Consider the following 27,251-nt stretch of genomic DNA (forward strand, 5'->3'; position numbering starts at 1 on the left):
TTGCCCTTTCATAGCCTGACGTCTGGGACCACATAATATGTGCTGGTCTCCAGCTTGTGAAGAAACTGTAAACAAATTGTGAATTTCCTGCCCTCCCCCCAGACCCCCACTGCAGGAATTCTTAGCAGTTTTAATGAATCACAGCACGCCTGCCAGGGACATACATCATTGTGCCTCTTCCTAAGCAGCCACGCACCCCAATAACTCAGCAGTAGGGGGCAGAACGTGGCACCAGCTTCGTGTCTGGGTTGGAAGGGGCAGGGACACCTCTCACTGTTTTCACGGAGACACTTGGCCACCCAGACCGCGGAAGGGACACTGCTCAGAAACCACCTCAGGGAACCTGGTGGGGGGAGGTGGGGGGGGTGGGGAGGAAGGAAGAAAACAGCCTGGGGGTGGGGAGAGGGAGGGAGCTAGTGCACAGCAGGGAGCCAACCTGAGCCAACACAGCAGCCTGAGACTTCCCAAGCCCAGAATGCTGAGGACATCTATTCCCCGGGCCCCCAGCCTCCCCACCTCTTCTGGCATTTTCCACCTCTGCCTCACATTCTTGTTGGGCCAGGTGGGCTTGCTGCAGGGACACCCCCAGTGCCTGGACTACGGGCCCCCCTTCCAGCCCCTGCTGCACCTCGAATTTTGCTCAGACTATGAGTCCTTCGGCTGCTGTGACCAGCAGAAGGACCACCGCCTTGCTGCCCGGTACAGGGTCATCATGGATTACCTTGACCTCAAGGGCCACGAGCTGTGTGGTGGCTATATTAAGGACATCCTCTGCCAGGTGGGCCTGAGCCTAACCCCTCAGCGCAGTGAGGGGGGGAGGCTTAGCGAAGTGTGGGGTGCTGGGCTTGGTGGCGTGGGTCCTGGGTGGAGGGCTCCGTGGGCACCTGACATCTGCCTCTCTGCGTGGGTGCACTGAGGCCAGGGGGTGCTGGGGTGGGCTCCAAGAGTCTCCCCTGGGGTCTGCTGGCCCTCCTGGTTTGTCACACAGGAGGAGGAGGTGGGTGTCCCTCATGGAGCTCTCAGGGCTGCGTTGTCTGGGTCCCTCTGCGCTGCTCGGGGAGCGGGGCACAGCACGTACAGGTGGTGGTTACGGGGAGGAGGGGGGAGGTGGAGGGAGTGGAGGCACCTGCTGGGGTCCTCGTCTGGGTCCTTTGTGCCAGGGGGCCTCAGGGTGATGATGGAGGTGGCGAGGTGGGGTGGTGGGGGGCCCTCCCCAGTATCGTGGAGCTGGGAGGCAAGGACTCACAGAGTCCTTCTCCGGGCTCTCCGGGGGCCAGAGTGCACGTCCCTGGCGGGCATCCCCCCCTGCCGGTGCAGGCAGCACGCACCGACCCTGGAGAGAGGTGCTCGGGGTGCAGGGGACAGTCGCACTGGAGAGCAGATGAAAGGTGCGGGGGTGGGGGCTGTAATAATGCGTTGGGGGCAAAGAGGCAGGAAGCCCCCCTGCAGACCTGACATCTGACACCCTCCCGGGCGATGTCGGCGCAGGTACAGGCTCTCCCGCTGCCACCATTCCCCGGCGCACCGGCTGCCCCAACTCCCGTGCTGGGGACACAGCAGCCAGCCTGGGTGGCATCGCCCAGGGCTGCAGTCTCCGACCTCAGGCACCACCCCTCCGCTGTTTCCAGGAGAATTTAACTCCAGCCGTTTGGGGCAGAAGCCGGGCTCTTAGGAGCCGCACTAAGACTATTCATTTCCAAGAGACCCCCTGGTAAGGATGTCTCCACCCTCCCCTCCCCATCCTCCCACTTTCCCTATTGGGTGAAGTCTCAGAAAGCCAAATTCAGCAGCTCTCCTGTTTTAGGCGTTGGAGGAATCAGAATAACCTACCTGAGTCTATTTATTACAATTCCCCAGCCCCTCCTCTTTCCGCACACACGGTGTATGCCCAGCAAAGGCTTCTGCGGGAAGTTGTTCTGACCCCCATTGTACTGGTAAGGAGACAGGAGGGTTTTTTAATGTGTTGTGTTTTTTTCAAGTTTATTTATTTTGAGAGAGAGAAAGAGAGAGCACGAGTGGGGTAGGGGAAGAGAGAGAGAGCGAGAGAGAATCCCGAGCAGGCTGGAACTCACCAACCGTGAGACCATGACCTAAGCAGAGATCAAGAATCAGAAGCTTGGGGCGCCTGGGTGGCTCAGTCGGTTGAGCGGCCGACTTCGGCTCAGGTCATGATCTCGCGGTCCGTGAGTTCGAGCCCCGCGTCGGGCTCTGTGCTGCCAGCTCAGCCTGGAGCCTGTTTCGGATTCTGTGTCTCCCTGTCTCTCTGCCCCTCCCCTGTTTATGCTCTCTCTCTCTCTGTCTCAAAAATAAATAAACGTTAAAAAAAATTAAAAAAAAAAAAAAAAAAAGAATCAGAAGCTTAACAGACTGAGCCACCCAGGCGCCTGGAGGAGTCCGGAGTTTTAAAGAACTTGTTTAAGGTCAGCCACAGGGCTGGGGGCACAAATCTAGAGGCTAAGGCTCCAAGTCTCCTGCCCTTTTGATCATATTTGCCAAAGGCAGAGTCACAACAGCACAAGCCATTTCCTTAATGGTTTCCTGCCCTGGGGCAGGTGGAGGTTCCTTTAGAACAAGCCTCAGTGCTTCTTGCTCCCAGTCCCCAGTGCCCAGAGCAGTGTCAGACTTCCAGGGGACCTCTTCCTGGGCCTTATTTTCCTTAATAGAGAAACCATATCCTGAGCTTAGTAGAAGCAGCTGTGCAGACTCTAAATTTCTGCATGAGTGTCCCTTGGTGAGCGGCTCACAGCCCGCTCTGTTCACTGCTCTCTCATCCTGATTTGTTAATTTTTTAAATGCTTATTTATTTTTGAGAGAGTCCGTGAGCAGCAGAGAGAGAGAGAGAGAGAGAGAGACAGAGGGTCCCAAGCAGGCTCTGTGCCGAGAGCTGAGAGACCGACTTGGGGCTCCAGCCCACAACCCTGAGATCATGACCTGAGCTAAAATCAAGAGTTGGATGCTCAACTGACTGAGCCACCCAGGCGACCCAGCACTTAAAGATTTTTTTTTTAATTTTTAAAAATGTTTTCATTTTTGAGGGGGGAGGGGCAGAGAGAGAGAGAGAGACAAGCCGAATCAGGCCCCAGACTCTGAGCTGTCAGCGCAGAGCCTGACGCGGGGCTCAAACCCACAAACCGTGAGATCCTGACCTGAGCCCAAATCGGACACCCAACCGACTGAGCCACCCAGGCGCCCCAAGACTTTTAATAAATAAGTGAGGAAATTGCTAGATGCCTAATTTCTGGGAGTGATAACATCATGTGTCCATTTTGGTAATTTCATTTTTAGCTGTAAAGTATTTCAACCATACAGGAAAGCACAGAAAACCAACACCCAGATTAACAAATGTGAAACTTCTGCTACAGTGCTTCAGATTTGGATAAAGACATAAAACCTTGCAGATACAGCATTTATACTAAAGGGAAAGATGGAGAAATTTGGTACTCTTTATTTAAAAAAAATTTTTTTTTAATGTTTTATTTATTTTTGAGACAGGGAGAGACAGAACATGAACAGGGAGGGTCAGAGAGCGGGAGACACAGAATCTGAAACAGGCTCCAGGTTCTGAGCTGTCAGCACAGAGCCCGACCCAGGGCTCGAACTCACGGACTGCAAGATCATGACCTGAGCCGAAGTCAGCCGCTTAACCCACTGAGCCACCCAGGCTCCAAGAAATTTGGTACTCTTTATTTTTAATTTTTTTTTTAATGTTTTATTTATTTTTGAGACAGAGCATGAACAGGGGAGGGTCAGAGAGAGGGAGACACAGAATCTGAAACAGGCTCCAGGCTCTGAGCTGTCAGCACAGAGCCCGACACGGGGCTCGAACCCACGGACTGCGAGATCATGACCTGAGCCAAAGTCGGCCGTTTAACCGACTGAGCCACCCAGGCGCCCCAAGAAATTTGGTACTCTTTAAAAAAGAAAGAAAGAAAAAGTCCACCACTTACTAAAACTTTCAGGGTCAAGAACTAAGTTAAAATGCTAAAGACAGTTACAGCGGGCGAGAAATATTTCCCCCTCTTTTTGCCTTCCAGAAGCACTAACTGGCTAGAAAATGTGGCCTCAGGAAAGGGCTTTACCAGTAGCTGGTAACAGAAACTCCAGAATCCGGATTCTGTCCTAGACCGTTTTCCTTCTGCTTGCTCACAAATTGGGACCAGCCCCACTGTGGCCAGTCCGACTACCAGCTGGGCTTCTGTTTCTTTCCAGGAGTGCTCACCCTACGCAGCCCATCTCTACGATGCGGAGAACCCTCAGACGCCCTTCCGGAACCTTCCTGGCCTCTGCTCCGACTACTGCTCTGCCTTCCACTCGAAGTGCCACTCTGCCATCTCCCTACTGACCAATGACCGCCGCCTCCGGGAGACACGGGAAAAGGATAGTGCCCACTTCTGTCACCTCCTCAACCTTCCCGACAAGGACTACTGCTTCCCTAACGTCTTGAGGAATGACCATCTCAACCGCAACCTGGGGGTGGTGGCTGAGGACGGCCGGGGCTGCCTCCAGCTCTGCCTGACCGAGGTGGCCAACGGGCTGAGGAACCCCGTCTCCATGGTCCACGCGGGGGACGGCACCCGTCGCTTCTTTGTGGCCGAGCAGGTGGGGGTGGTATGGGTCTATCTGCCTGACGGGAGTCGCCTGGAACAACCGTTTTTGGACCTCAAGAACATCGTACTGACTACTCCGTGGGTAGGGGATGAGAGAGGCTTCTTGGGATTGGCTTTCCATCCCAGATTCCGCCGCAACCGCAGATTCTACATCTATTATTCATGTCTGGGCAAGAAGAAGGTAGAAAAGATCCGGATCAGTGAGATGAAGGTTTCTCGGGCTGATCGCAACAAAGCCGACCCCAAATCAGAAAGGTGAGATGTGCCCATGAGAATGGGCAACTTTGGGCTGTGTCCCCAAATAATGCCAGTCTGTCCTCTGAGGCGATAGAGGGAAAATTTTCTGGTTTCAGAGCCACTAGCTTCTAATGTTGACGAAGGAGTCATTGTTGAATAACAAGGACAGACAAGTTAGGCTTCTGAGTCGAGGGTCTTTGTGGCGTGTAGCCATCCCTTAGAGTTACCTAATCAGAACCATGCTTGCTTGTTTTTACAGAATTGTAAGCAATGGCCAGCAGCCACAAGGGCTTGAGAAATTATTATAGATCAGATCAATATATTAAACGTAATAGTGGCCTCTGATTATTGTGTGGCCATTGGATTCCAGGCCCTTTAGCTTGAACGTGGGAATTACCCTCACAGGAAGCTGTGGCACAAGGCCATAGATATATCGATGCCCAATCAGATAAAGCACTTAATTCTGACTCCAAGCTCATGGTCTTTCCACTCTACCACTCTGCCTTTTGTCCTTCTTTCCTTTCTGCCTTCTCTCTCTTTTCCCATATAGCCAGGTTGGGGGATCAAAGAGAGTTTGGAGAACTGATTGATTAATCCCTGCTGGGCTGTGCAAAGGAAGGGGTTAAGAGTTCTGGTAGAGCAGAGAGGAAGGCCGAGCCCCCCAAAAGAGTGATTGTTACCCTGGCTGTGTCCACAGCTCATGAAATCAGGATCTGAAAGAAGAATGATCCATGAAGGAGTCATACTGGGAAACAAGGGGTGTCTCAGAGCTCCACGCTTTGTGATCATTGGAAACTCTGAAGCAGGTCTTGGCTGGATGGGACCAGCCATTTCTCGGTCTCGCAAGAGGATGCAGTTTCAGTTTGTATCAAAGCCTCACGCATGGTTCCTTCTCCTTCCAGAGTCATCTTGGAGATAGAAGAACCAGCCTCAAATCATAACGGTGGACAACTTCTTTTCGGTGTGGACGGCTACCTGTACATCTTCACCGGGGATGGAGGGCAGGCCGGGGATCCCTTCGGCAAGTTTGGAAATGCTCAGAACAAGTAAGCTGGTTGGATCTGTCCCCCCATCCCCTTTAGGGTGAGCCCTTGGTACATTTTTGTTGAGATGGAGTCTACAGAGGGTCACATCCAAATCACCTACTGCAAGACGTAACCCCCTCTGTTGAGGCAAGTGGGAGGAAGAATTGGTTTTCCGTCCGCTAAATTTCAGGCACACGTGCTTTGTGGTAAGGAATATTATGGATGCACTCAGAATGTAACTCTCAGAATGCTATGCAAAGACGAGTTCAGAATGTTTCATATATATATTCGACACACATAATACTTACTGTGTGTCAGGTACTGTTCTGAATACCTTGTGTGTATTTAAGAACATAATTCCAGGGGCACCTGGGTGGCTTGGTTGAGCATCTGAATTCGGCGCAGGTCATGATCTCGCGTTTTGGGGGCTTGAGCCCCACATCGGGTTCCCTGCTCTCAGCACAGAGCCCACTTTGGATCCTCTGTCCCCCTCTCACTCTGCCCCTCCCCTGCTTGCACTCTCTCTTCCTCTCTCTTTTTAAAAAATAAATAAACATTAAAAAAAAAAAGAATGTAATTCTAACATCCCACAAGGGCAGGAATTTTTATCTATTTTGTTAATTGATGTATCCCCATCACCTAGAAGCGTGCCTGGAGTGGGGCTCACTTCAGAAATACTTACGGGATGGATGGTTCCTATGAAGTGTAGGTATTATGATAGTCATGTCACAGCCCAGAAAATAGAGGCAGAGAGGAGTAAAGTAGCTTGTCCAAGGCTGCACGGCAAGTGGCAGAACCAGAATTTATACTCCGACAATCTGGTGCAAGAGAGCCCAATGAGGGTCCTGCTGCCCTAGATAAAAGTCATGTGATCCTTTGCACCAGCGAGTACTTGAGTCCCATTATCCCTACTAATAAAATATTAAAGTTCTAAGAATCAAGAGCTAACATCTGTCAAATGCCTTTACCGCGTGTGGGGACTTGCCTTACATGCTCCATGCAAGATACCTCCCTTAACCCTTACATTATAACCACACTGCAAGCTAGTGTTTCTTTTCCCTGCTTTACAAATGTGGAAATGGAGTCACAGAGACCACAGTTGCCCTCAGAGCCACTCTAAAAGCTCTTTCTATGACCACAGTGCTATATGAGGAAGAACAGAACCGGCCCCTTTTAGGAATTCATGCTATTAGTGCCCATGTCGGCAGCACGTACATTGAACTATAGAGAAGTTTAGCATGGTGCCTGGGCAAGAATGAGTGCAAATTCGTGAAGGTTTCATCTTAAAAAAAAAATTCAGGGGCGCCTGGGTGGCTCAGTCGGTTAGGCGTCCGACTCTTGATTTTGGCCCCACTGTCATGATCTCACGACTTCGTGGGTTCGAGCCCCACATCGGGCTCGGTGCTGGCAGTGTGGAGCCTGCTTGGGATTCTCTCCCTCCCTCTCTCTCTGCCCCTCCCCCACTGGCACTGTCTCTATTTCTAAATAAATAAACTTAAAAAAAAAATCCATAGTGTTAAACCAAACCTGAGAGAAACCATTCCATCGAAAACACTTTAAAAATGGAAACTACAGCTTGCTTGCTCTGGGTTACATGGGCCAGGGTCACATCAAACTTTTGCCTAGTAGTTCTCTGTGAGCCCAAACCTGTCAAGTCTTAACATTTTGCATATACACATATATCATATAGACGTGACTGTATATGTGTGTGTGTGTGTGTGTGTGTGTATACACATATAATCAGTTCATGCACATACACATATAATATGTGTGTATATAAAATCATGTCTCCCCATGTGACTCCTTGCAGTTGTTTGGCATCAACTATCAGTAGGTCCCCCCGGGCGATCTCTGGCCCTGTGCCATTTTATTTTACCTTATTTTCTATTTTATTATTTTATTTAGTTTGAAAGTTTGAATACTTAACACAAAATCTACCCTCTTAAAAGATTTTAACTGTAACGAAAATTTTTATTTTATTTTTTTAATGTTTATTATTGAGAGAGAGAGAGAGAGAATGAGCAGGGGAGGGACAGAGGGAGCAGGGAACAGGGATCTGAAGTGGGTTCCACACTGACAGCAGAGAGCCTGATGTTAGGCTCAAAGTCATGAACCGTGAAATATAACCCAAGCTGAAGTCAGACGCCTAGCCAACTGAGCACCCAGACACCCCTAAAAATTCTTTTAAGTGTAAATACAATATTGTTAATTGTAGGGACAATGTTGTACATCAGATCTCTAGAACTTTCTCCTCTTGTAAACAAATGTTCGACTGGTATTTGAAAAGATGCTCAATGTCACAAATCATCAGGGAAATGCAAATCAAAACCACAATGAGATATCACCTCGTATGTATTCGGATGACTATTATCCCCGCCCTCCCAAAAGACAGCAGGTGTTGCTGAAGACATGGAAAACTTTGCATACTGTTGTTGGGAATGAAAAATAGTGCAGCTACTGTGGAAAACAGTATGGAGATTCTTCAAACACATTACAAATAATACCAGCAGATGATCCAGCAGTCCCGTTTCCGGGTACTTAATCTGCGCCTATTTCCCGGCCCTCTTTCTTTCAGAAGTTCCTTGCTGGGGAAAGTGTTAAGGATCGATGTGAACGGGGCAGGCTCTGATGGCAGGCGGTATCGAGTCCCCCGCGACAATCCGTTTGTTGCTGAGCCAGGGGCCCACCCTGCTGTCTATGCCTACGGGATCCGAAACATGTGGCGCTGTGCCGTGGACCGAGGGGACCCCATCACACGCTGGGGCCGAGGCCGGATGTTCTGTGGGGACGTGGGACAGAATAGGTTTGAAGAAGTTGACCTCATTGTGAAAGGCGGAAACTATGGCTGGAGGGCAAAGGAAGGGTTTGAATGTTATGACCGAGAACTCTGTCACAATGCCTCTTTGGGTGAGAAGCTTGTGGGTGATTTCTTGAATGAATTGAGGGGGTTGGATGTGGAGGTGGGGGAATAGAACCTGAAAATGTGCTGTACCAGGGGGGTCATTCAGGTGCCCTTGTTTCTGTCTTGCAGGATGTAGTGTTGGCCAGGAGCATGTTGGATGTTTGTTAACCTAACGCATTTGAATCTTGGGTGGATTGAAGGAGCAGGATTGACCTGGGAATCGAGATTTTAAATAAATTACCCACATGATTCTCAGGCATACTATCTTGAGAACCACTCACAGAGGCAAATTGGTGGCTGTATGTTTTTAATTTATTTCCCAATTGGAATAGCCCACTGAAATGACCTTCCAGATACATTCAGGTGCTATATTCCATATACAATCCCTAAACATCAATAATCAAGGTGTGCTTCACCAGTGTTTAATCTTTTTTTGTCCCTCTAGGTTACAAAGGAGTCTTACAGACCCTTTACAGACAAGTTTTTCAAATCCTTAAACCTGAGTATCTGCCATGTCAACCTAGGGGATAAACTTAGGTGTGTCGATTACCTGATCACTGCCTCATAGGTGGGGGAATTTTCGGCTTCCTCTCTGCATGCAGAGACCAGTCACATGGGAAGCTCACCAATATCGTGGCTGGTCTGTTGAGAAAAATAAATGTGATTCTCTTGGCCTTACCAAAGACCAAGAGATAAAGTGTTCTCCACTCAGTCAGGCAACTGCATTAGAAAGCCCCAACTTATTCCTTGAAGTTATCAAGTGTCAGCCACGATGTTGTCTTTGTTCCTGGACAGATGACATTCTGCCCATCTATGCTTATGGCCATGCAGTGGGGAAGTCAATCACCGGAGGATATGTCTACCGTGGGTGTGAATCCCCAAATCTCAATGGCCTCTACATCTTTGGAGACTTCATGAGTGGGTAAGAAAGGATTAATATCTCCTTTTTTTTTCTAAATATTTTTATTTATTTTTGAGACAGAGCATGAGCAGGGGAGGGGCAGAGAGAGAGGGAGACACAGAATCTGAGGCAGGCTCCAGGCTCTGAGCTGTTAGCACAGAGCCTGATGCGGGGCTTGAACTCACAGACCGTGAGATCATGACCTGAGCTGAAGTCGGATGCTCAACCGACTGAGCTACCCAGGCGCCCCTCCTTTCGTTTTTTTAAATTTTAACATTTTTATTGGGATTTAAGTTACATGTGGTAAGATGCAATCTCTAAGAGCACAGTTGGATAAAGTTTTACAATCTATGCGCTTGTAGCTATGTCAAGATGCCAAACGTTTCCATCATTCTAGAAATTTCCTTCTTGTCTATTGCCTGTCAGTACCACCCCTTTCTCCTTGACACTCACACACACACAGAAGCACATCAGTCAGAGATAACCACTCCCATCACACATTAATTTTGCTTCTGGAACTTAATACACATGGAATCATATATATGTATTCTTTTTTGTACATGTATGGCTTCTGTCATTCAAGAATATCGGTGAAATTCATCACTGTTGCCACATGTATCAGTAGTTTTTCCCCTTCATTGCTTTGTGATATTCAATTGCATGAATATACCACAAATTAATCATCTATTCTCCTATTTTTGGCTTTTCCAGTTTTTTACTGTATATTTATTTTATATTTATTATCTATTTGTTATATATATATATATATATATATATATATATATAGTTGTGTGTGTGTGTATCAGGTTGTATCTGGCTACCTTGTCAAACCCTTATTAGCTCTTTTGGCTTGTGTGTGTTTGTGTGTGTGTGTGTGTGTGTGTGTGTGTGTGTGTGTAGATTCTATTGGATTTTCTATGTAGAAGATCATTTTGTCTATGAATATAGATACTTTTCTTTTCCTGAATCGAAAGCCTTTTATTATTGACTTATTGCTTCATCTTACACCTTCAGTACAACATTGGATACAAGTGGGGGAAGCATTCCATTTTCACCAATGAGTATGATGTCAGTTGTAGGTGTTTATACATGTCCTCTATCAGATGGGGAAGTTTCCCATCCGTTCTTAGTTCACTGAGAGTTTGTATTAGGTATGGGTGTTATGTTTTACCAAATGCATCTTTGCATCTAGTGAGAAAATCATGTGGTTTTCTCATTTTTAGCTATTAACATAATGGATTGCATTGATGGATTTTTTTAAATCATTGAAGCACCCTTGCATTTCTGGAAGAAACACGACTTGGTCATGATGTATTATCCTTTCAGCATATTGTTGGATTTGACGTGCTAGCCCATTGTTTGAAAATTTTGCATCTGTGTTCATGGAGGGATAGTGAGCTATAGTTTTTCTTTCTTGGAATATCTTTGCCAGATTTTGGCATCAGGGTAACGCCGGCTTTAATAGAATGATTTGGAGAGTGTCTCCTCCTCTTCAGTTGTCTGGATGAGTTTGTGAAAGAGAGGTATTGTTTCTTCCTTACATGTTTCTTCCAAGTGAAGCCGTCCAGGCCTAATGTTTTCTTATAGACAACGTACAGTCAGGTCTTGGTTTTTGATCCACTCGGGCGATCTCTGTTATTTGTTTGTTTGTTTATTATTTCTTCTGTCTTTTAATTGGTGCATTTGGACCATTAATATTCAAAGTGGTGGGGCTTCTGGGTGGCTCAGTCGGTTAGGCGTCCGACTTCAGCTCAGGTCACGATCTCACAGTTCGTGAGGTCGAGCTCTGTGCTGACAGCTCCGAGCCTGGAGCCTGCTTCAGATTCTGTGTCTCCCTCTCTCTCTGCCTCTCCTCTACTTGCACTCTGTCCCTCTCTCTCTCTCAAAAAAAGTAAATAAACATTAAAAAAAAAAGAAACCAAAGTGGTTATGGATTTAGTTGGATTAGTATCTACCATAATTATTACCGCTTTCTATTTGTTGCCCTTGTTCTTTGTTCCTATTTTTTGTCTTTTCACTCTTTTTCTACCTTTTGTGGATTTAACTGAGCATTCTACATAGTTCCGTTTCTCCACTGTCATAGCACATCACTCATAGTTTGTTTTTTTTTTTCCTTTTTCAGCGGTTGCATAGAGTTTGCAATATACATTTACAACTAATCCAAGTCCACACTCAAATAACATTATACCGCTTCGGGATGGAAACTGAGGTCACTGACTTGACACTGTAATCTTTTCTAACATGTATGTTTAGTGCTACAAATTTCCCCTCAGGTACTGCTTTAATGGCATCCCATAAATTTCAATAGATTGTGTTTTCATTTTCATTCAGTTAAATATATTTTCTAATTTCCCCTTGGCTTATTTTCTTACAAGTTAGTTTGAAGTGTGTTATTTATTTCCAAATATCTGAAGATTTCCTGAGATCTTTCTGCTGTTTGATTTATAATTTAGTTTGATTGTTGTCACAAACAAACTGTCTATGATTTGGGAGATTACTCTGGATTATCTAGGTGGGTCCTAAATGTAATCACAGATATCATTAGAAGAAGGAGGTAGACGGAAATTTGAAGATAGAAGAGATAGAAGTCAGTGTTAACAACAGAAGTGGTATGATGAGACTGTGAGTCAAGACATGAGGACAGCTTTTGGAATCTGGAAAAGGCAAGGAAATGGATTCTCCTTTAGAGCCTCCAGCACCTTGATTTTGCCCCCATGGAACCCACTTCAGGATTTTGGCTTCCAAAACTGTAAGACAATAAATGTGGGTTATTTTAAGCCAAGTAGTGGTAATGTATGACAGTGGTGGCAAGAAACAAATATAGTTACCATTCCCAATACTCTTCATTCCTTTCGGTATATTTCCATTAGATGTAATTTTTTTTTTTTTTTTAATGCTGGAAGAACTTCCTTTAACATCTTTTGAAAAATGAGTCCAGTGGTGATGAATCCTTTCTGCTTTTGGTGTCTTTTTTCCCCTTTGTTTTTGAAAGATATTTTTGCTAGGTGTAGAAGTCTATGTTGACCTATTTTTTCTTTAATTCTTTTTTTTTTTTTTAAGATTATTTATTTTGAGAGAGAGAGAGAGAGAGAGAGCAGGGGAGGTGCAGAGAGAGAGGAAGAGAGAGAGAATCCCAAGCAGGCTCTGTACTCTCAGTGAAGATGTGGGGCTCAAACCCATGAACATGAGATCAGGACCTGAGCTGACTTCAAGAGTGGGATGCCTGAGCCATCCAGGAGCCCTTCTTGAATTCTTTAAAAATATTGTTCATTATCTTCTGCTTTGTCTTAATTCCAATGAGAAATCTGCTGTCATCCTTAAATTTGTTCCTCCATATTTAATCTGCCATGTTTTCTCTGGCTGCTTTTAAGATTTTCTCTTTATCACTGGTTTTGTGCAATTTCATTATGATATGTGTTCATGTAGTTTTCTTCTTCTTGTGCTTTGATTTGGTTGAACTTCTTGGATTTGTGAATTTATAGCTTACATCAAATCTGGAAAATTTTTGGTTATAATTATTTCAAATATTTTTTCTGTTTCCCCACCCTGTTTTTTCTTCTCATTTTTTTCTCAAATTATGTGTATATTAGGCTGCTTAAAGTTTTCCCACAGCTCACTGACGATCTATACATGTTGAAATTTTATTCCTTTTTGTGTTTAATTTTGGATAATTCCTATTGCTATGTCTTCAGTTCATGAATCTTTTCTTCTGCAATGTCTAATCTGCCATTCATTCCATCCAGTGTTTGCACTGATGGAATTTTTTACCTCTAGAAACTTGATTTGGGTGTTTTGTGTCTCTCTCATGCCTCTACCAACTTTTTGAATATATGGAATCATAGTAAAAAACCACTGTTTTAATGTTTTTCCCTGCTAATGTTAACATTTGTGGCAATTCTTTGTCAGTTTTGATTGATTTTTCTCTTTATTATGGCTTGTATTTTCCTCCTTCTTTACCCGCCTAGTAATTTTTTATTGGATGCCAGACATTGTAAATTTAACATTGTGGGTACTGAATATTTTTTGTATGTCCATAAATATTCTTGAGCTTTGTTCTGGGACACAGTTAAGTTACTTGGAAATAGTTTGATCCTTTCAAGTCTTGCTGTTAGTATTTGTTATGTAGAACCAATGTGGTGCTTATTCTGGAACTATCTATTCCTTAATATTGAGGCAGGATTTTCCTACAAACTCTTTTCAGTGCCCTGTGAATTATACTTACACTGTGCCTGACCCTGAATAAGAGCCAGGTGCTTTTCTTTCTAATTTTCCCCCTTGATTTAAGTAGTTTCCTCATATGTATGTGCTGTTAAGTACACTGATGAATACTTGAGGGGGACACTTTGCAGATCTCGGGAGCCTATTCTCTGTGCTTCCCTCTTTTCTCCGATATCTGTCCTGCATACTCTTCCTATATAGGTCTTCCTGGACTCTTTTCAACTTCCTTTCTTTTCAACTCAAGGAGTCTGCTGGCTCTGCCTGTGTTTTCCTTCCTCAAGCTGGAAACTTTTTCAAGGTAGTAGACTGGGACAATTTTAGGGTTTACCTTGTTTATTTCCCATCTCATAGGGAACATAGCCCTTTGTTGTCTGATCTCCAATGTCTTTTATATTTAGTTATTTAAAGTAAGCTCCATGCCCAATGTGGGGCTTGAACTCATGACCCTGAGATCAAGAGTCACATGCTCTACTGAATGAGCCAGTCAGGTGCCCCTCCAGGGTCTTTTAAAAACTGTCATTCTAGGGGTCACGTGGGTGGCTCAGTTGGCTAAGTGTCCGATTCTTGATTTTGGCTCAGGTCTTGGTCTCACAGTTTGTGGGTTTGAGCCCCATGTCGGGCTCTGCACTGACAGTGTGGAGTCTGCTTGGGATTCTCTTTCTTTCCCCCTCTCTCTGCCCCTCCTCTGGTCTCTCTCTCCAAATAAATAAATAAACTTAAAAAATCGTCATTCTATTTTGTCTAGGTTTTTGACTGTTTAAGATGAGAGGGTAAATCTGGTCCTTGTTACCCCCATCTTCATTAGGAAGGATGGTAATATTGTCATACTGCAATTCTTGGTTCCAGAGGTTGGGTAGAGTTAGTAATTGGTTAGTTCTTTTATCATCACTTGTTAGATCTCTGGGATTTAATTGTTCTTTATGTTTTCCCCACAACTCCGTCTGCTTACGTATCACTTGGTTGATATTCAGTGATTCTTAGTCGAAGCATATGCACCAGAATCACCTGGGGTTGAACATGTCTTGTTTCCATAAAATGTTTCATGTGAAACCCTGATATACCCGTATTCCTTTTTTAAAAAACCCTGCTTTTAGGTCAAATAGATGATAGAGGGATATTAAAGTATCTACCTGCTACTCCATAGACATAATAACAATGAAAATAGCTACAAGTTTTGAGCACTTACTATATGCCCAGCTCACTGGGGAGATATTCATGTATATTATCTTACTTAACCTTTGCAACTTTTGTCCGTAGTAAATTCTATTACCATTCCCCATTTTACAGATAAGGGAACTGAGGCTTAGCTAGTTGAGCAACTAGCCAAAGGTTGCAAACGAATAGAAATTATATTAGTCTTTTGTAGTAATGCAGCCTTTACTGAGCACCAGACTCCTCCTATAATAGAAGATGAGCTTCTCCATCTAGCACAAGCAGGTGACCAAGGTATCTCGAAATAGCTTTTTGATTCTTGGGAGAGGCTAGGTGTTGATCTCCTATGGGTGACTCAGTGCTAGTACTCAGAGATTCTTTGTTTCCAGGAGGAAAAATATCTGCAGGGTGAAAATATGGATTCCTATAATAAAGGTTTTATTTTTCATCTAGTCGACTTATGGCTTTGCAGGAAGATAGGAAAACCAAGAAATGGAAGAAACGGGACATTTGCCTGGGCAGCACTGAATCCTGTGCCTTCCCAGGGCTGATCAGCACCTACAGCAAATTTATCATCTCTTTTGCTGAAGATGAAGCAGGTAAAAATATACAGGGTTATTCTGTTTCTGCTTACTGGAACTTAAATCATCACGGGCATTGTGAGCTAAACATTTATTATAAAAATTATTACTACGGTTACTGTTATTTTCATTTAAGTAGCAACCATCCCTTCTATTTTCACTACCATTTATTTTTTTAAATTATTTTATTTTATTTTAGATGTTTATTCATTTTTAAGAGAGAGAGAGAGAGTGCGCACATGCACGCTTGGGGAAGGGGCGGGGGGTGGGGGGGTGGTGCGGGACAGGAGGTCCGAAGCGGGCTCTGTGCTGACAGCAGAGAACCTGATGCGGGGCTCGAACTCACGAACCGTGAGATCGTGGCCTGAGCTGAAGTTGGATGCTTAACCGACTGAGCCACCCAGGTGCCCCTATTTTTACTACCACTGAGTCAACTTTTATAATGTACCGGATATCATCCTAAGCACTTTACATTTTTTATGTTACTTAGTAACTGCAACACCACCACGATGTAATTATTAAGCCTATTTGTCCAGTGAGGCAACAGACCGAATATGCAACAGAACCTACCCCTTCTTGATTGGGGCCCACACCGACTGCGGGGGGAGCAAATCAAGGTTTACGCTCCGGTCTTTTGATCATGAAGGAGATTCATGTCCCCCTCCCTGATTTCATTCTAATCTGCAGTCACAGGAAGGTGGACAGGGCCAGCCGTGGGGCAGACCACGTGGACACTGATACTTGTCCTGCTGTTGCTGCCTGGGAGAGAGCGCCTGTGGTGATGGGCCCCCCGCCGGCTATGCTCTTTGCTGACCCTGCCAGGAGCCTGTGGGGTAATTGCTGGGAGTGTGCAAGGGAGAATCTCTTTCCTGAGAGACCTGGGGAAAAGGTAAACAGCTAGGTGGGAGGCTATTCGCTAGACAGACAAGGTCTTTGTTAAGGGCATCAGCAAAGCCAGACGCGTAGGCACCTATGAGACACAAAGACGGAGAGAGACTCGGCTCTACTAAATTTCCCCAAATTTTGTAATCAGAAAATGGATTTTGAATTTCAGCTTTACCTATGCTTTGTTACATTTTGAAAGCTAAAATGTTACTTTGTGAGGAGAACAGGGCCTGTGACCTTTCTGGTATTGGGCACTGCCTCTAGCCATGCTCGGAGTCAGGGAAGAGAAGAAAGTGGTCTCTCAGGGCCCCTTCCAGACCTGGGATTCTCTGTGAGTGAAAACCAGAGCTTTGCAGGTTTCCTCAGTAATGGGTTTCTTCCCACTCTGAGCCCTACGGTGCCCGTGCAAGACTTTCCTTTGAGCAAGACGCTAAGAAATCTAGTCAGCTCCTGGACCTTTTCCTAGCGTATGAGAAATAGTTTGAGATGAATATTTTAAAGAAGCAGAGGATATTTTAGAGGATTCAAGCATTCTTAATAGAGCAAAGTGAGTTCCAAATTGGAAGTCCAAACATACACAAGAGGAGAGAAACCACAGATCGGCAGGATGGTGCTCGGTGCAAAGAGGGCGACGGGAAAGCCACAGGCCTGGCGGGGCCTCTGGAGGCTGATGCCCCAGCGAGGCTGGAGTCCTCCGAGGCCAGAGCTCCCTCTCCCCAGAGGCTAGAGCCCCGGGGGCGGGCCTGCCCTGGCATCCCGGGCTGCTGTCTCCTGCGGCTGGCTCCTTTTCAGGCCTCAGAATCCGTGGCTTTGGCGGTTTGGTTGGCTGTGCCTGTAAGCTTCTCGCAGGAGAAAAACAGGCAGTGTTTGAATACCAGTCGGTACATCTGGCAAACAAGACTAAGTGTCCTTGGCTGAATTTTCTCGAGTGGACTTGCCAGGGTGTTCCCAAGCCAGACTTGCCCAAGGCGGCCTTGAAGCCAGGAGGGCTGTTTTCAAGGTAAGTTTATTTTCTTCCAGAGTTGCTTGCTCTTGTGTTTTTGTACGGAGTGATTCAGATTTTCTGCTCATGCCATAGCCTTTCCCACTGAAGGACATCTTTTTAGATCTGAGTATGTCATTATTTTGTTATCAGTCACCAGCTGTAGACACGTCGTTGTTGGTTGAACCAGAGCTCTGCCTCCACTGTGGCGGTATTTTCCAGATGTTCTAGCTGACAGCTGGCCACCATGGAGGGCGGGGTGGGCACGGGGCGCCCCCGTTGCTGGGTCCCCCTGGGCTGGATCTCTGAATGTCGGTCACTGAAGTACATTCCCAAGAGGGCTGGTCGAAGAACTAATGCTTGCAATAAATTGACATCACATGCATTTTGTTTTACGTGGCATATTATAGTTTTTGTGTGTGTATAGTTCTTTTCTGTCCTGAAATGTATTTTTTAAATCGTCAGTTGGAGGGCACCTGGATGGATCAGTTGGTTCAGTGTCTGACTCTTGATTTTGGCTCAGGTCATGACCTCATGGTCTGTGGGATCGAGCCCGGAGTTGGGTTCTGAGATGACAGCATGGAGCCTGCTTGGGATTTTTGCTCTTTTTCTCCCCTGCTTGCATGTGCTCTCTCTCTCTCTCTCTGTCTCTGTCAAAATAAACTCAAAAAAATTATAGAAATTCGCTTCTAGCACTGTTTTCCCCTAAAAATACAATGGGGAGTTTCCGGCATGTTTAGGGCATACAATTTACATATTGTGTAGAGAATATGCCGCAATGTGGGGTTTTCAGTCAGAGCAGGTGTGGTTGCGAGGGGCTCCTGCATGAGGGCACCCAAGGGGGCAGACCCTTGGTAGACACCTCCTTTGTCTAATGGAAAGTGCCCGGGATATCCAATCAGAGGAGGCAAATTGGCTGTAGGGCAAGATGATAAAACAGTTCGTGAGCACACAAAATCCAAAGTCCACTAGGCAGCTGTAGGGGGTGCTCTGTGAAGACCGTAAGCCTCACATCCGGCACGAGACAGACATTGGTCACCATCCCCCACAAATTCAAGGAAGAACGTTGTTGAAATAACTCAGAGCTCTCTAAAGTTCTAGGCTTTTCCAGTTTGCAGTTTAGTACACATTTACTTCCATGAAGTTGAGAGGGCAATCCAGGGCAGTGGCACAAATATTACGGTGTAAGGAGTAATGGCTGATGATCGCTTTCTAATTTAATACCTAAGAGTCATGTGGGGGGATCATTAGCCCCATTGTACAAATGAATAGGTCATGTGAGGGTTACACAGGTTGAGAGTTTTCCCAAGACAACATCTAGCAAATGGTGTTCTCAGAACTCAGTCAGGTGGCTGCAACTCCAACGTTGTTGTTCTCGTCAACCCTATCCTATCTGTCCCTCACAGGTAAGCGTGAGAAGGGGCAGAGTGAGGTAGTCACAGTGAGTGGAGAGTGTTCACACTGGAGGAAACAGGAGGGACAAGGGCTCCTCCTCAAAGAGGTGAAGGAGACCATGGGTAGGGGTGATTTCTGGGGGGTGTGGAGAAGGCCAGGAGGACAGACTGAAGAGTGGGAGGGTCCGGGGAAACGCAGGACCCAAAGGCCAAGGAAAGAAGGTGGTAATGGAAAAGTGAGGCAGGGCTGGTGGGGAGAGGCGCCCGTGGACTCAAGAAGGGGCAGTGTGAGGTGACTAATAAATGGTCCTTAGCCTGGAGATCGCTATTTTGGGGTTCCACAGAGAATCCTTGTCAGTAGTAAATAGATGGGGAAGGAAATGGAAATTGGTTAAGGTGAAGTTTCTGACAGCCACGAGATAAGGGGAAACCTTTGGTCCAGTGAATGTAAACAGAAATGTACCCCTGTTGGGATACACTCTCAGCTAGTCTTTGAGGACTCAGAGAAGGACTTTCTCCTTGGGGAGCTCACAATCCAGTGAAGGCCCAGCGACAGGATTCTGGGGTTCCCTTCCTGGGGCTCACTCCATTTCAGGGCTTCCACCCGCTGTGGACGGTTTCCTGTGCACCCAGCTCTGTGTCTCAGCCCTGCCTCACGTCCTGTTCCTGATTGTGTGTTTCTGTGTCCTCAGGGGAGCTCTATTTCCTGGCCACCTCTTACCCGAGTGCCTACCTACCACACGGATCTGTTTACAAGTTTGTTGACCCATCAAGGTGAGATTTGGTCTCATTTCCTTCTTAGGTGCATTTTTTAAAAGTTTTATTTATTTTTATTTATTTGTTTTGGGGGGGGGAGAGAGACAGAGAGAGAGAGAGAGAGAGAGAGAGAGAGAGAGAGAATCCCAAGCAGGCTCCACCAGCGCAGAGCCCGATGCGGGGCTTGAATCCATGAACCACAAGATGGTGACCTGAGCCAAAAGTCAAGAGTCAGGTGCTCAACCGACTGAGCCACCCCAGCGCCCATCTTTGGTGCATTCTTATCAGCCCTTATCTTCATGGCAGATCATAAAAATAGTCCTGACTCCCCAGGAATTACCAGAAATGATCAATGAAGCAAATCTGTGCCGTAGATAAAAAGCAGATCGGGCAAACGAATGTGTAGGGCGACGTGTCTGTAGAATTTATGAAATATTTGAGAAATGGTCTCTTTGTGGTTAGAAATGAAGATCTCAAGCCTTTCTGGGATGACAGGTCTAGACCTATGGCTCCTGTTGTTGTTTTTTTTTTTTTTTTTTTTTTTTTTTTTTTTTTGATATGCTTCTGGAAACTTCTGTCTGGGATCATCTGACAATTGGGTGTGTACTTAGGACCCCTTGAGTGAGTACTGTTGCCCTGTCCCCTGGGTTTGGTGGAGGTCTCAAGGTCCTAGGTAAGTGTCGTAAACTGGTTGTTTAGTGCCTTTAGTGTCCACCTGACCCTTTTGGCAGTATTTATTCACTTGGTGGTGAATATCGTTTACTTCTGCTCTTTTGCCGACCTGGCTCAGAGACTAACCAACTGATCGGGCAAAAGCCACAACACAGCTTCCCATCTGTGAGGGTATTCAGGTAAGTTACGTTGCCTGAGGTACAGCCAGCCGGAGGGGGCCTGGGACAGGAGCCCTCACCATCACCACCATCATGATCATCATCTGTGGGGCACTTGTTATGTGCTGGGCACTGTTCCAAGTATCCTTTTTTTCTCTTTTTAAATCTCCTTAAAAAATAATTTTAGGGCTTCTGGGTGGCTCAGTCGGTTAAGCAGCCAACAACCAACTCTTGATTTTGGCCATGATCTCTAAGTTTGTGAGTTTGAGCCCTGCATCAGGCTCTGTGTTGACAGGGTGGAGCTTGCTTGGGATTCTCTCTTTCCCTGTCTCTCTGCCCCTCCCCAACTTGCTCTCTCTCTCTCTCTCAAAATTAATTAAAAAAAAAAATTTTAAAAGTTACTTATCGGGCTGCCTGGGTGGTTCGGTCATTTGAGTGTCTGACTTCAGCTCAGGTCATGATCTTGAGGTCAGTGAGTTCCAGCCCCACGTCAGGCTCTGTGCTGACAACTGGGAGCCTGGAGCCTGCTTTGGATTCTGTCTCCCTCTCTCTCTGCCCCTCCCCCACTCATGATCTGTTCTGTTTCTCAAAAATAAATAAACGTTAAAAAAATAAAAAAAAAGTGACATCAATCATTTATGGTATGCCAAGTACACAGCTCATATTTGATCTCCCTGTGAGGATAGATACTATTACTTTTTTATTTTATAGATGTGGAAATTGATACATATCAAGGTTTACTTGCTCATGGTCCCCAGGTTTTGAACCCAGTTCTATCTGTCATCATGCCCTTGCCCCTGACCCCCTCACTACCCTCTGTCCCAAGAGCCCATGGTGTCCCTGTGATATCCTTGTTCTTTCTCCTGTCTATCTGAGCTCATCATGTATTTTCTCCTACATCTGCCCCATCCTCATGGATAAAGGAGAGCTGAATCCAGTTCTTGCAAATGTATACCTTCTGGTGACCTTGATTTCCTGGTCCCATCTTCAGAATCTTGTGTCCCCACTTTTTCTATCTGTTTTTAGGCGAGCACCGCCAGGCAAGTGCAAGTACAAGGCAGTGCCGGTGAAAACCAGGAGTAAGCGGGTCCGGTTCAGGCCACTCGCCAGTGAGTCTGTCTTTGTCTCAGGCCCAGGCCTTGGCATTGAGATGCAGGCACAGTGCCCTCTGCAAACACGCTCCAATCTTCCCAGGGTGGGAGGTCTGTTCCTCACTGAGGGCTTCTGCTCTGGATGAGGAGTGTAACTCGTGGCTCAGTCTATACATCTCTGTATACTGGAGTATGCATACCGGGTGGCACCTGCTTCTGAGGAGACCTGTTGTCCTCTATCCACTCATCACTTATTCACTGGGCATCGTTCACTTAGCATTGACTTTGCGGCAGTCACCGTGCTAATCCCTGGGGCTACAGCAGTGAACCTGACCTGTAGGAGCTCAGGCAAATGTAGTGTAGGCAAATAAAGAAATAAATATAGCATTGAGGTTCTGGTATAATGGCCAGGAGACTGAGGGGACCCTGAGAGTGAGTAGAGTAGGGATTCTGGAAAGACTTATAGAGGAGGGATACTATCTTTTTTTTTTTAATTTTTAAGATGTTTTTATTTATTTTTGAGAGAGAGAGAGAGAACAGGGGAGGGGCAGAGAGAGAAGACACAGAATCGGAAGCAGGCTCCAGGCTCCGAGCTGTCAGCGCAGAGCCCAATGTGGGGCTCAAACTCATGAACCATGAGATCATGACCTGAGCCAAAGTTGGACTCTTAACTGACTGAGCCACCCAGGTGCCCCAGGAGGCATACTATCTTAAGGGAACTATTCCAGAGCCATGAATCACTGGAGTGACACTATTAAAAAAGTAATATATTTAGATCAAGGCCAGTTAAGGGAATTAAAAAAATATAAGAATTTATATATATATTAAAGATTTTACTTTTAAGTAATCTCTATACCCAACATGGGGCTTGAACTTACAGCCCCGAGATCAAGAGTCACATGCTCTACCACTGAACCAGCTAGGTGCCCATCTAAAGACTGTATATTGAAGAACCCTCATGCAGTCGTAGGTTTCCTGGAGGATGTTTCCCTGGTAGACTCAGTCTCTTTTCTTCCCAAACTCTTGGGGTTCAAAGTCCTTTGGCTTCAGCCCTTCTTTGTTTGAGAGATGCGGGAAGTACGGATCCCCCTACTTCTCCGCCATGTTGGCCCCCCTGGGTGGTGTTTCCCTTAGAGCCACTTTCCAGGACTTCTGTTTCTCACTAAATAAATGTTCGTTTTCCAGAGACAGTCTTGGACTTGCTAAAGGAGCAGTCGGAGAAAGCTGCTAGAAAATTGTCCGATGCAACCTCAGCCTCTCGGCCAGTCGGGACCTCATCTCTGAAAGGCCCCTCCAGGAAGCCAGCTTCTCCCACAAGCGGCAGGAAGACATTTCAAGGGCCTGGGACAAAGAAGAGAGCCAGAGTGTGGTCCCCAGGCTCCCAGGGCAAGAGGAAGATGAGGTGGAAAAGCCACAGTGGCAGGGTCAGGCAGAGCCGAGCCGGCAGAAGTCTCCGTCGGCCTTTTCTGTCAGGGTGGCTGGCCGGGGGACGTGCCAGGGGAGAATCGCCTCGCCCCATGGGAGCCCCTGCTGCTGAACTTGGGCTTTAGGTGGACGGGAGCTGGAGTCAGAAGTGGGCAGGCAGAGGGAGCCTGACTTAGGGCCAGTGTGGTTGTCCTCTCCACTCTTGCTATCTGAACGGATGCTCCTTGTCTGCTTTTATGGAGAGACCCGATCCCACATTGCCAGTGCACCTGGCTCACTGTGCGCACTGGTCGGTAAGCCTCCTTGGACTCCCACTGGATGTCTTTTGTTTTACAAATGCCTACAACCCAAAGTAATAAATCAATACTTGCTCGGACGGACAGGTATCCTTTGATCTCTTGGATGTTTGTCTGGCATTAAGAAATCTGGTGTGCTCCATCAGTGTGACCTCACCCCAGGTCCCAGAGGAGGGCTGTAGAGACATATTACTTTTTCTAAAATCTTTTTTTAACGTTTATTTATTTTTGAGAGACCGAACAGGGGTGGGGGAGGGGCCGAGAGAGAGGGAGACACAGAATCCGAAGCAGGCTCCAGGCTCTGAGCTGTCAGCACAGAGCCCGACATGGGGCTTGAACTCCCGAACCGTGAGATCGTGACCTGAGCTGAAGTTGACGCTTAACCAACTGAGCCGCCCAGGCGCCCCTGAAAAGACATATTTCTAAGGAAAGACCCTCCAGCCTGTCCCTGTCCTTTGCCGCAGGCTGCAGCTCACAGACCGAATAAGGACAGGTTACGTTCTGAACCCTGGCACCTACTAATTTGCCCTGGCAAATAGCAGAATGAACGTGACTACATTTTGAGTACCTATCATGTGCCAAGATTATATACATTATCCGAAACCTCAAAACCTTTGTTCCGTTGCCATGTAATGTTCTGTTGAAGAGGAGGAAAGTGACTCTTCGTGAGCTTAAGCTACTTGCCCTAGACCACAGCAGGGAGGGGACGGGGAACTGTTCAGCTGGACAGGAGCCAACACCCCTGTCAATACCCTGTGCACCCACCACCCTGTAGGGCACCCAGCAAGGGCTGGTAGTTCTTACCTGGGTATTTGAGGAGTAAAAGAGTTAAGGGAGGAAATGATCCCCGTCTCTGAGAAGTTCTTCAAATCCTGCAAATCATCCAGAACAGTGTTGGCAAATTTGGCCAAATTTGGTTTTTGTACAGAGAACAAAATCGTGAAATGCCGGGGTTATGGAGGGCTTTCAGAGGCCATGTAACCACTGCGTTTGATATGCTTTCCATAACCTGCATAGATTTGTTTTAGATCCAAAGAAACAGATTCCATTTTTTTCCTTTAGCAATCTTTATTTGTAGGCTAACCTAACCTAACCAAATCTAAATACATCAGGCCTCTTTTTGATTCCTTTTCTCTTGTTCGGCCTTTATGAAAGATACAAAACACTGGTCATTTTCTGAAGATCATTTTTAGATCTTTTTTTAGCCACTTCCTTTGCCCTATCCCATGGCTTTTGTTTTACTTCTGCCTACCTTTGGAACTCTTATGAACACTCTCTAGGATAGACATAAATCTCAGGATCTCACCAGCTCTGGTGTTTTATACTTTTTACATCTTCTTAGATGAAGACACCAACATAAACGTGGGAGGAATTCTACCCTGGGTCGCTCTGTTGAAAGGTGGCTGAACATCCCAGGTCAGTCGGGGAGACTGGACCTACCTCTGCAACAAATATTTGAGCTTGCTCGCCTCATTTTTTTCCTCATTACAGGAAAAAAATACAATCTTTCTTCAAAGACGTGGCAAAAATAGGGTCTGACCTGGAAGTGTTTTGAGCCCTGGGGGAACTGTGTCAAAATAAAGGACCGTGTCCTTCAGGGTCCAGGCCTTCTGAACACGGGTTTTGAATAGGAGGGTTGGCGGGTCTAGAGAAGGGAACTGAATGGGTATCCCTGAGATGCCAGGAAGCTGGGGAGAGGCAGCGTATTCCTCTCTGGCAAAGCGGCTTTATCTTCTGGAAGATGGCAACGCCTGCGAGCTGTCACAAAGAGGCTGGCCCCGTGAGGGAACAATCACTAGGTCATAGCCTAAATGGTTTTGGGCTTCCTTGGAGGCCAAGGTGTAGGAAAGTTCAGAAAAAGGCACACATGCACATGCTTGCTCTTTCTAGAGACCGGCTGGAGGAGGGGGAAGGGGAAGGAAGCATGAGGACGGGTCATGCTGGAGGGAGAAGGGACGGAATGCTTCAAAGGCATCTTTCTCCGTACTAACTCTGTTACTTGATGACCAAATAACTCGAAGTAAGCAGTCTCGGTATTACAGTATTTGGGGATCTGAAATGGCTGTGCAGAAAGGCATTCAGTGTCAGTGAAGAGCTGACCCTTCTAGAAGTGATCATTATGGAAGTTTCTTTTTCGCACCAGTGGGGGCCTATTTACTCAGGGCGCTCTGAGCATGTCACCTCCGCAGCATCCCTAGCAGCAGCTACCCCGACCACAGAAGGGCCGATAACCAACAAAAGCACGAGTGTGTTTTTCCAGAGCTAAAATCCTGCAAGCCGAGATGGAAAGTCTAACAGCTGTGTTATTTTCAAAGCTAACTCAACTGAAGAAATACATTCTCTTCAGACAAATTCCGTATGATTTCATTCGTACGTGGAGTCTAAAAAACAGACAAAAAGCAGAATCACATCTGTCAATACAGAGAACAAAGTGATGGGAGCCAGAGGGGAGGAGAGGAGGGTGCATGGGGCAAAATGGGTGAAGGGGAACCGGAGGTGTAGCTTTTCAGTTACGGAATGGATAAATCACGGGGATAAAAGGCACAGCCTAGGGAACATAGTCCATGATACTGTAATAATGTTTTATGTATGGTGACAGACATACTGTCTGTAGCTACTCTTGGGCGGAGCACAGCATAGAGAAGGTGAATCACTTGTGCACCTGAACGGAACAACATGTGCCAACTATACTCAAACAAAAATTAAAAAAAAAAAAAAATTCCCTTGCTCTTGTGGAGTTTAACATTAGGTTGGGGAGATACTTAATTCCACCTCAACCACTGCCATTCTTCACTTTTTCGCCCAACACAGTGCTGGCTCCGGGAGACCCACAGATGAAGGAGACTCTGCCCACCGGTTTACCTGGTGTGAGCGCAGGTTAAGAATTCACTTGAACCTTAGGTCACAGGACTCTGGCTCTCTAAACCTGCACCACCTAACAGAAACACACGGGAGCGGCAACCGGAGGGAAGCCACGTTAAGAAAAATAAGTAAGGGTAATGTAATTACGTATTTTATTTCATCCGGTATTCTTTCAACACGCCAGCAATCAAAAATTAACTGATGGGAGAACTTAACGTTCTCTTTTTGGTACTCAATTTTCTCTACCCGAGTGAATTGTACTCTTTCCACAACCCAATCGACGCCGACCACATTTCGGACCCTCGGCGTCCACGGGGGCTAGCGGCTACTTTGCAGCTAGTCCGATCTCAGCCCCAGCCCGGAAACATGGGACCAGAAAGCCGGGGCGGGGAAATTCCGCGTACTCGGGAAAGACTCCCGCGGCTGCCCAGGCGGCCTCCCCCAGCAGCCCCGGGCGGTTTAGTTCCGGGAGCCGCTCCCCCTCCCTCCGCGGGGACAGGCGCGCGGAGCCGGGCCGGGCGCGGGGGCGCGGCTGCCACGTGGCGGCCACCGCGCGCGCTTGCGCCCCGGCCACGCTGGCCGCGCTCGGGCCGGGCGGGGCGGGCGGCGGGACGCGCGCTCGCCGGCCTCCCGGGAGGCGAGAGGGAACCGACGCGGCAGCGCCGCCCGCCGGCCGCTTGGCGTCACCGCGGGCGCGGCGCCGGCTCCGCCCCCGCCCCCGCCCCCGCCCGCAGGCCGCGTCCTGGGCCCGCCCCGCCCGCGGCCCCTTGAACCCGCAGCGGACGCCCCTTCCCCCCTCCAGCTTCTCCTAACGCGCGGCTGGTTCTCGGCTTGCGGGGCGTTGAAAACGAGTCCGTGGAGCCTCGTGTCTCCTGCTCTGGGGTCGCCGAGGACGGCTTTTTTTTTTTTCTTCTTTTTTCTTTTTCCTGCTCTTCGTGTCGGGCCAGGATTTTCTCTTCCGGGTCGCCTCTAAAGCACCTTAAGGACGCCCATCATTTGCATCTCAGGAAGAGTCATTTTTAATCCTCCAGAAGTAACGTTTTCAGAAACCGCTCTTCCATTTTGGAGTTTGTAGTCCGTGAAGGGGAGGATTAAAAAAAAAAAAAT

At 46.9% G+C, this 27,251-nt stretch overlaps 1 protein-coding gene across 1 annotated transcript; it reads left to right on the top strand.

The window, feature by feature from the left end:
- The first annotated feature begins 395 nt into the window (after positions 1 to 395).
- On the top strand, positions 396 to 23,363 carry HHIPL2 (HHIP like 2). The gene is made up of 9 exons (XM_015061656.3): positions 396 to 778; positions 4,210 to 4,862; positions 5,747 to 5,890; positions 8,445 to 8,776; positions 9,567 to 9,693; positions 15,496 to 15,641; positions 19,577 to 19,658; positions 21,497 to 21,579; positions 22,747 to 23,363. The coding sequence occupies exons 1-9, from the start codon at positions 476 to 478 to the stop codon at positions 23,109 to 23,111; spliced, it is 2,235 nt and encodes a 744-aa protein (XP_014917142.3). The 5' UTR covers positions 396 to 475; the 3' UTR covers positions 23,112 to 23,363.
- Positions 23,364 to 27,251: the final 3,888 nt, after the last annotated feature.

This window comes from Acinonyx jubatus, chromosome E4 (assembly GCF_027475565.1).
Source record: "Acinonyx jubatus isolate Ajub_Pintada_27869175 chromosome E4, VMU_Ajub_asm_v1.0, whole genome shotgun sequence".
Lineage (NCBI taxonomy): Eukaryota > Metazoa > Chordata > Mammalia > Carnivora > Felidae > Acinonyx > Acinonyx jubatus.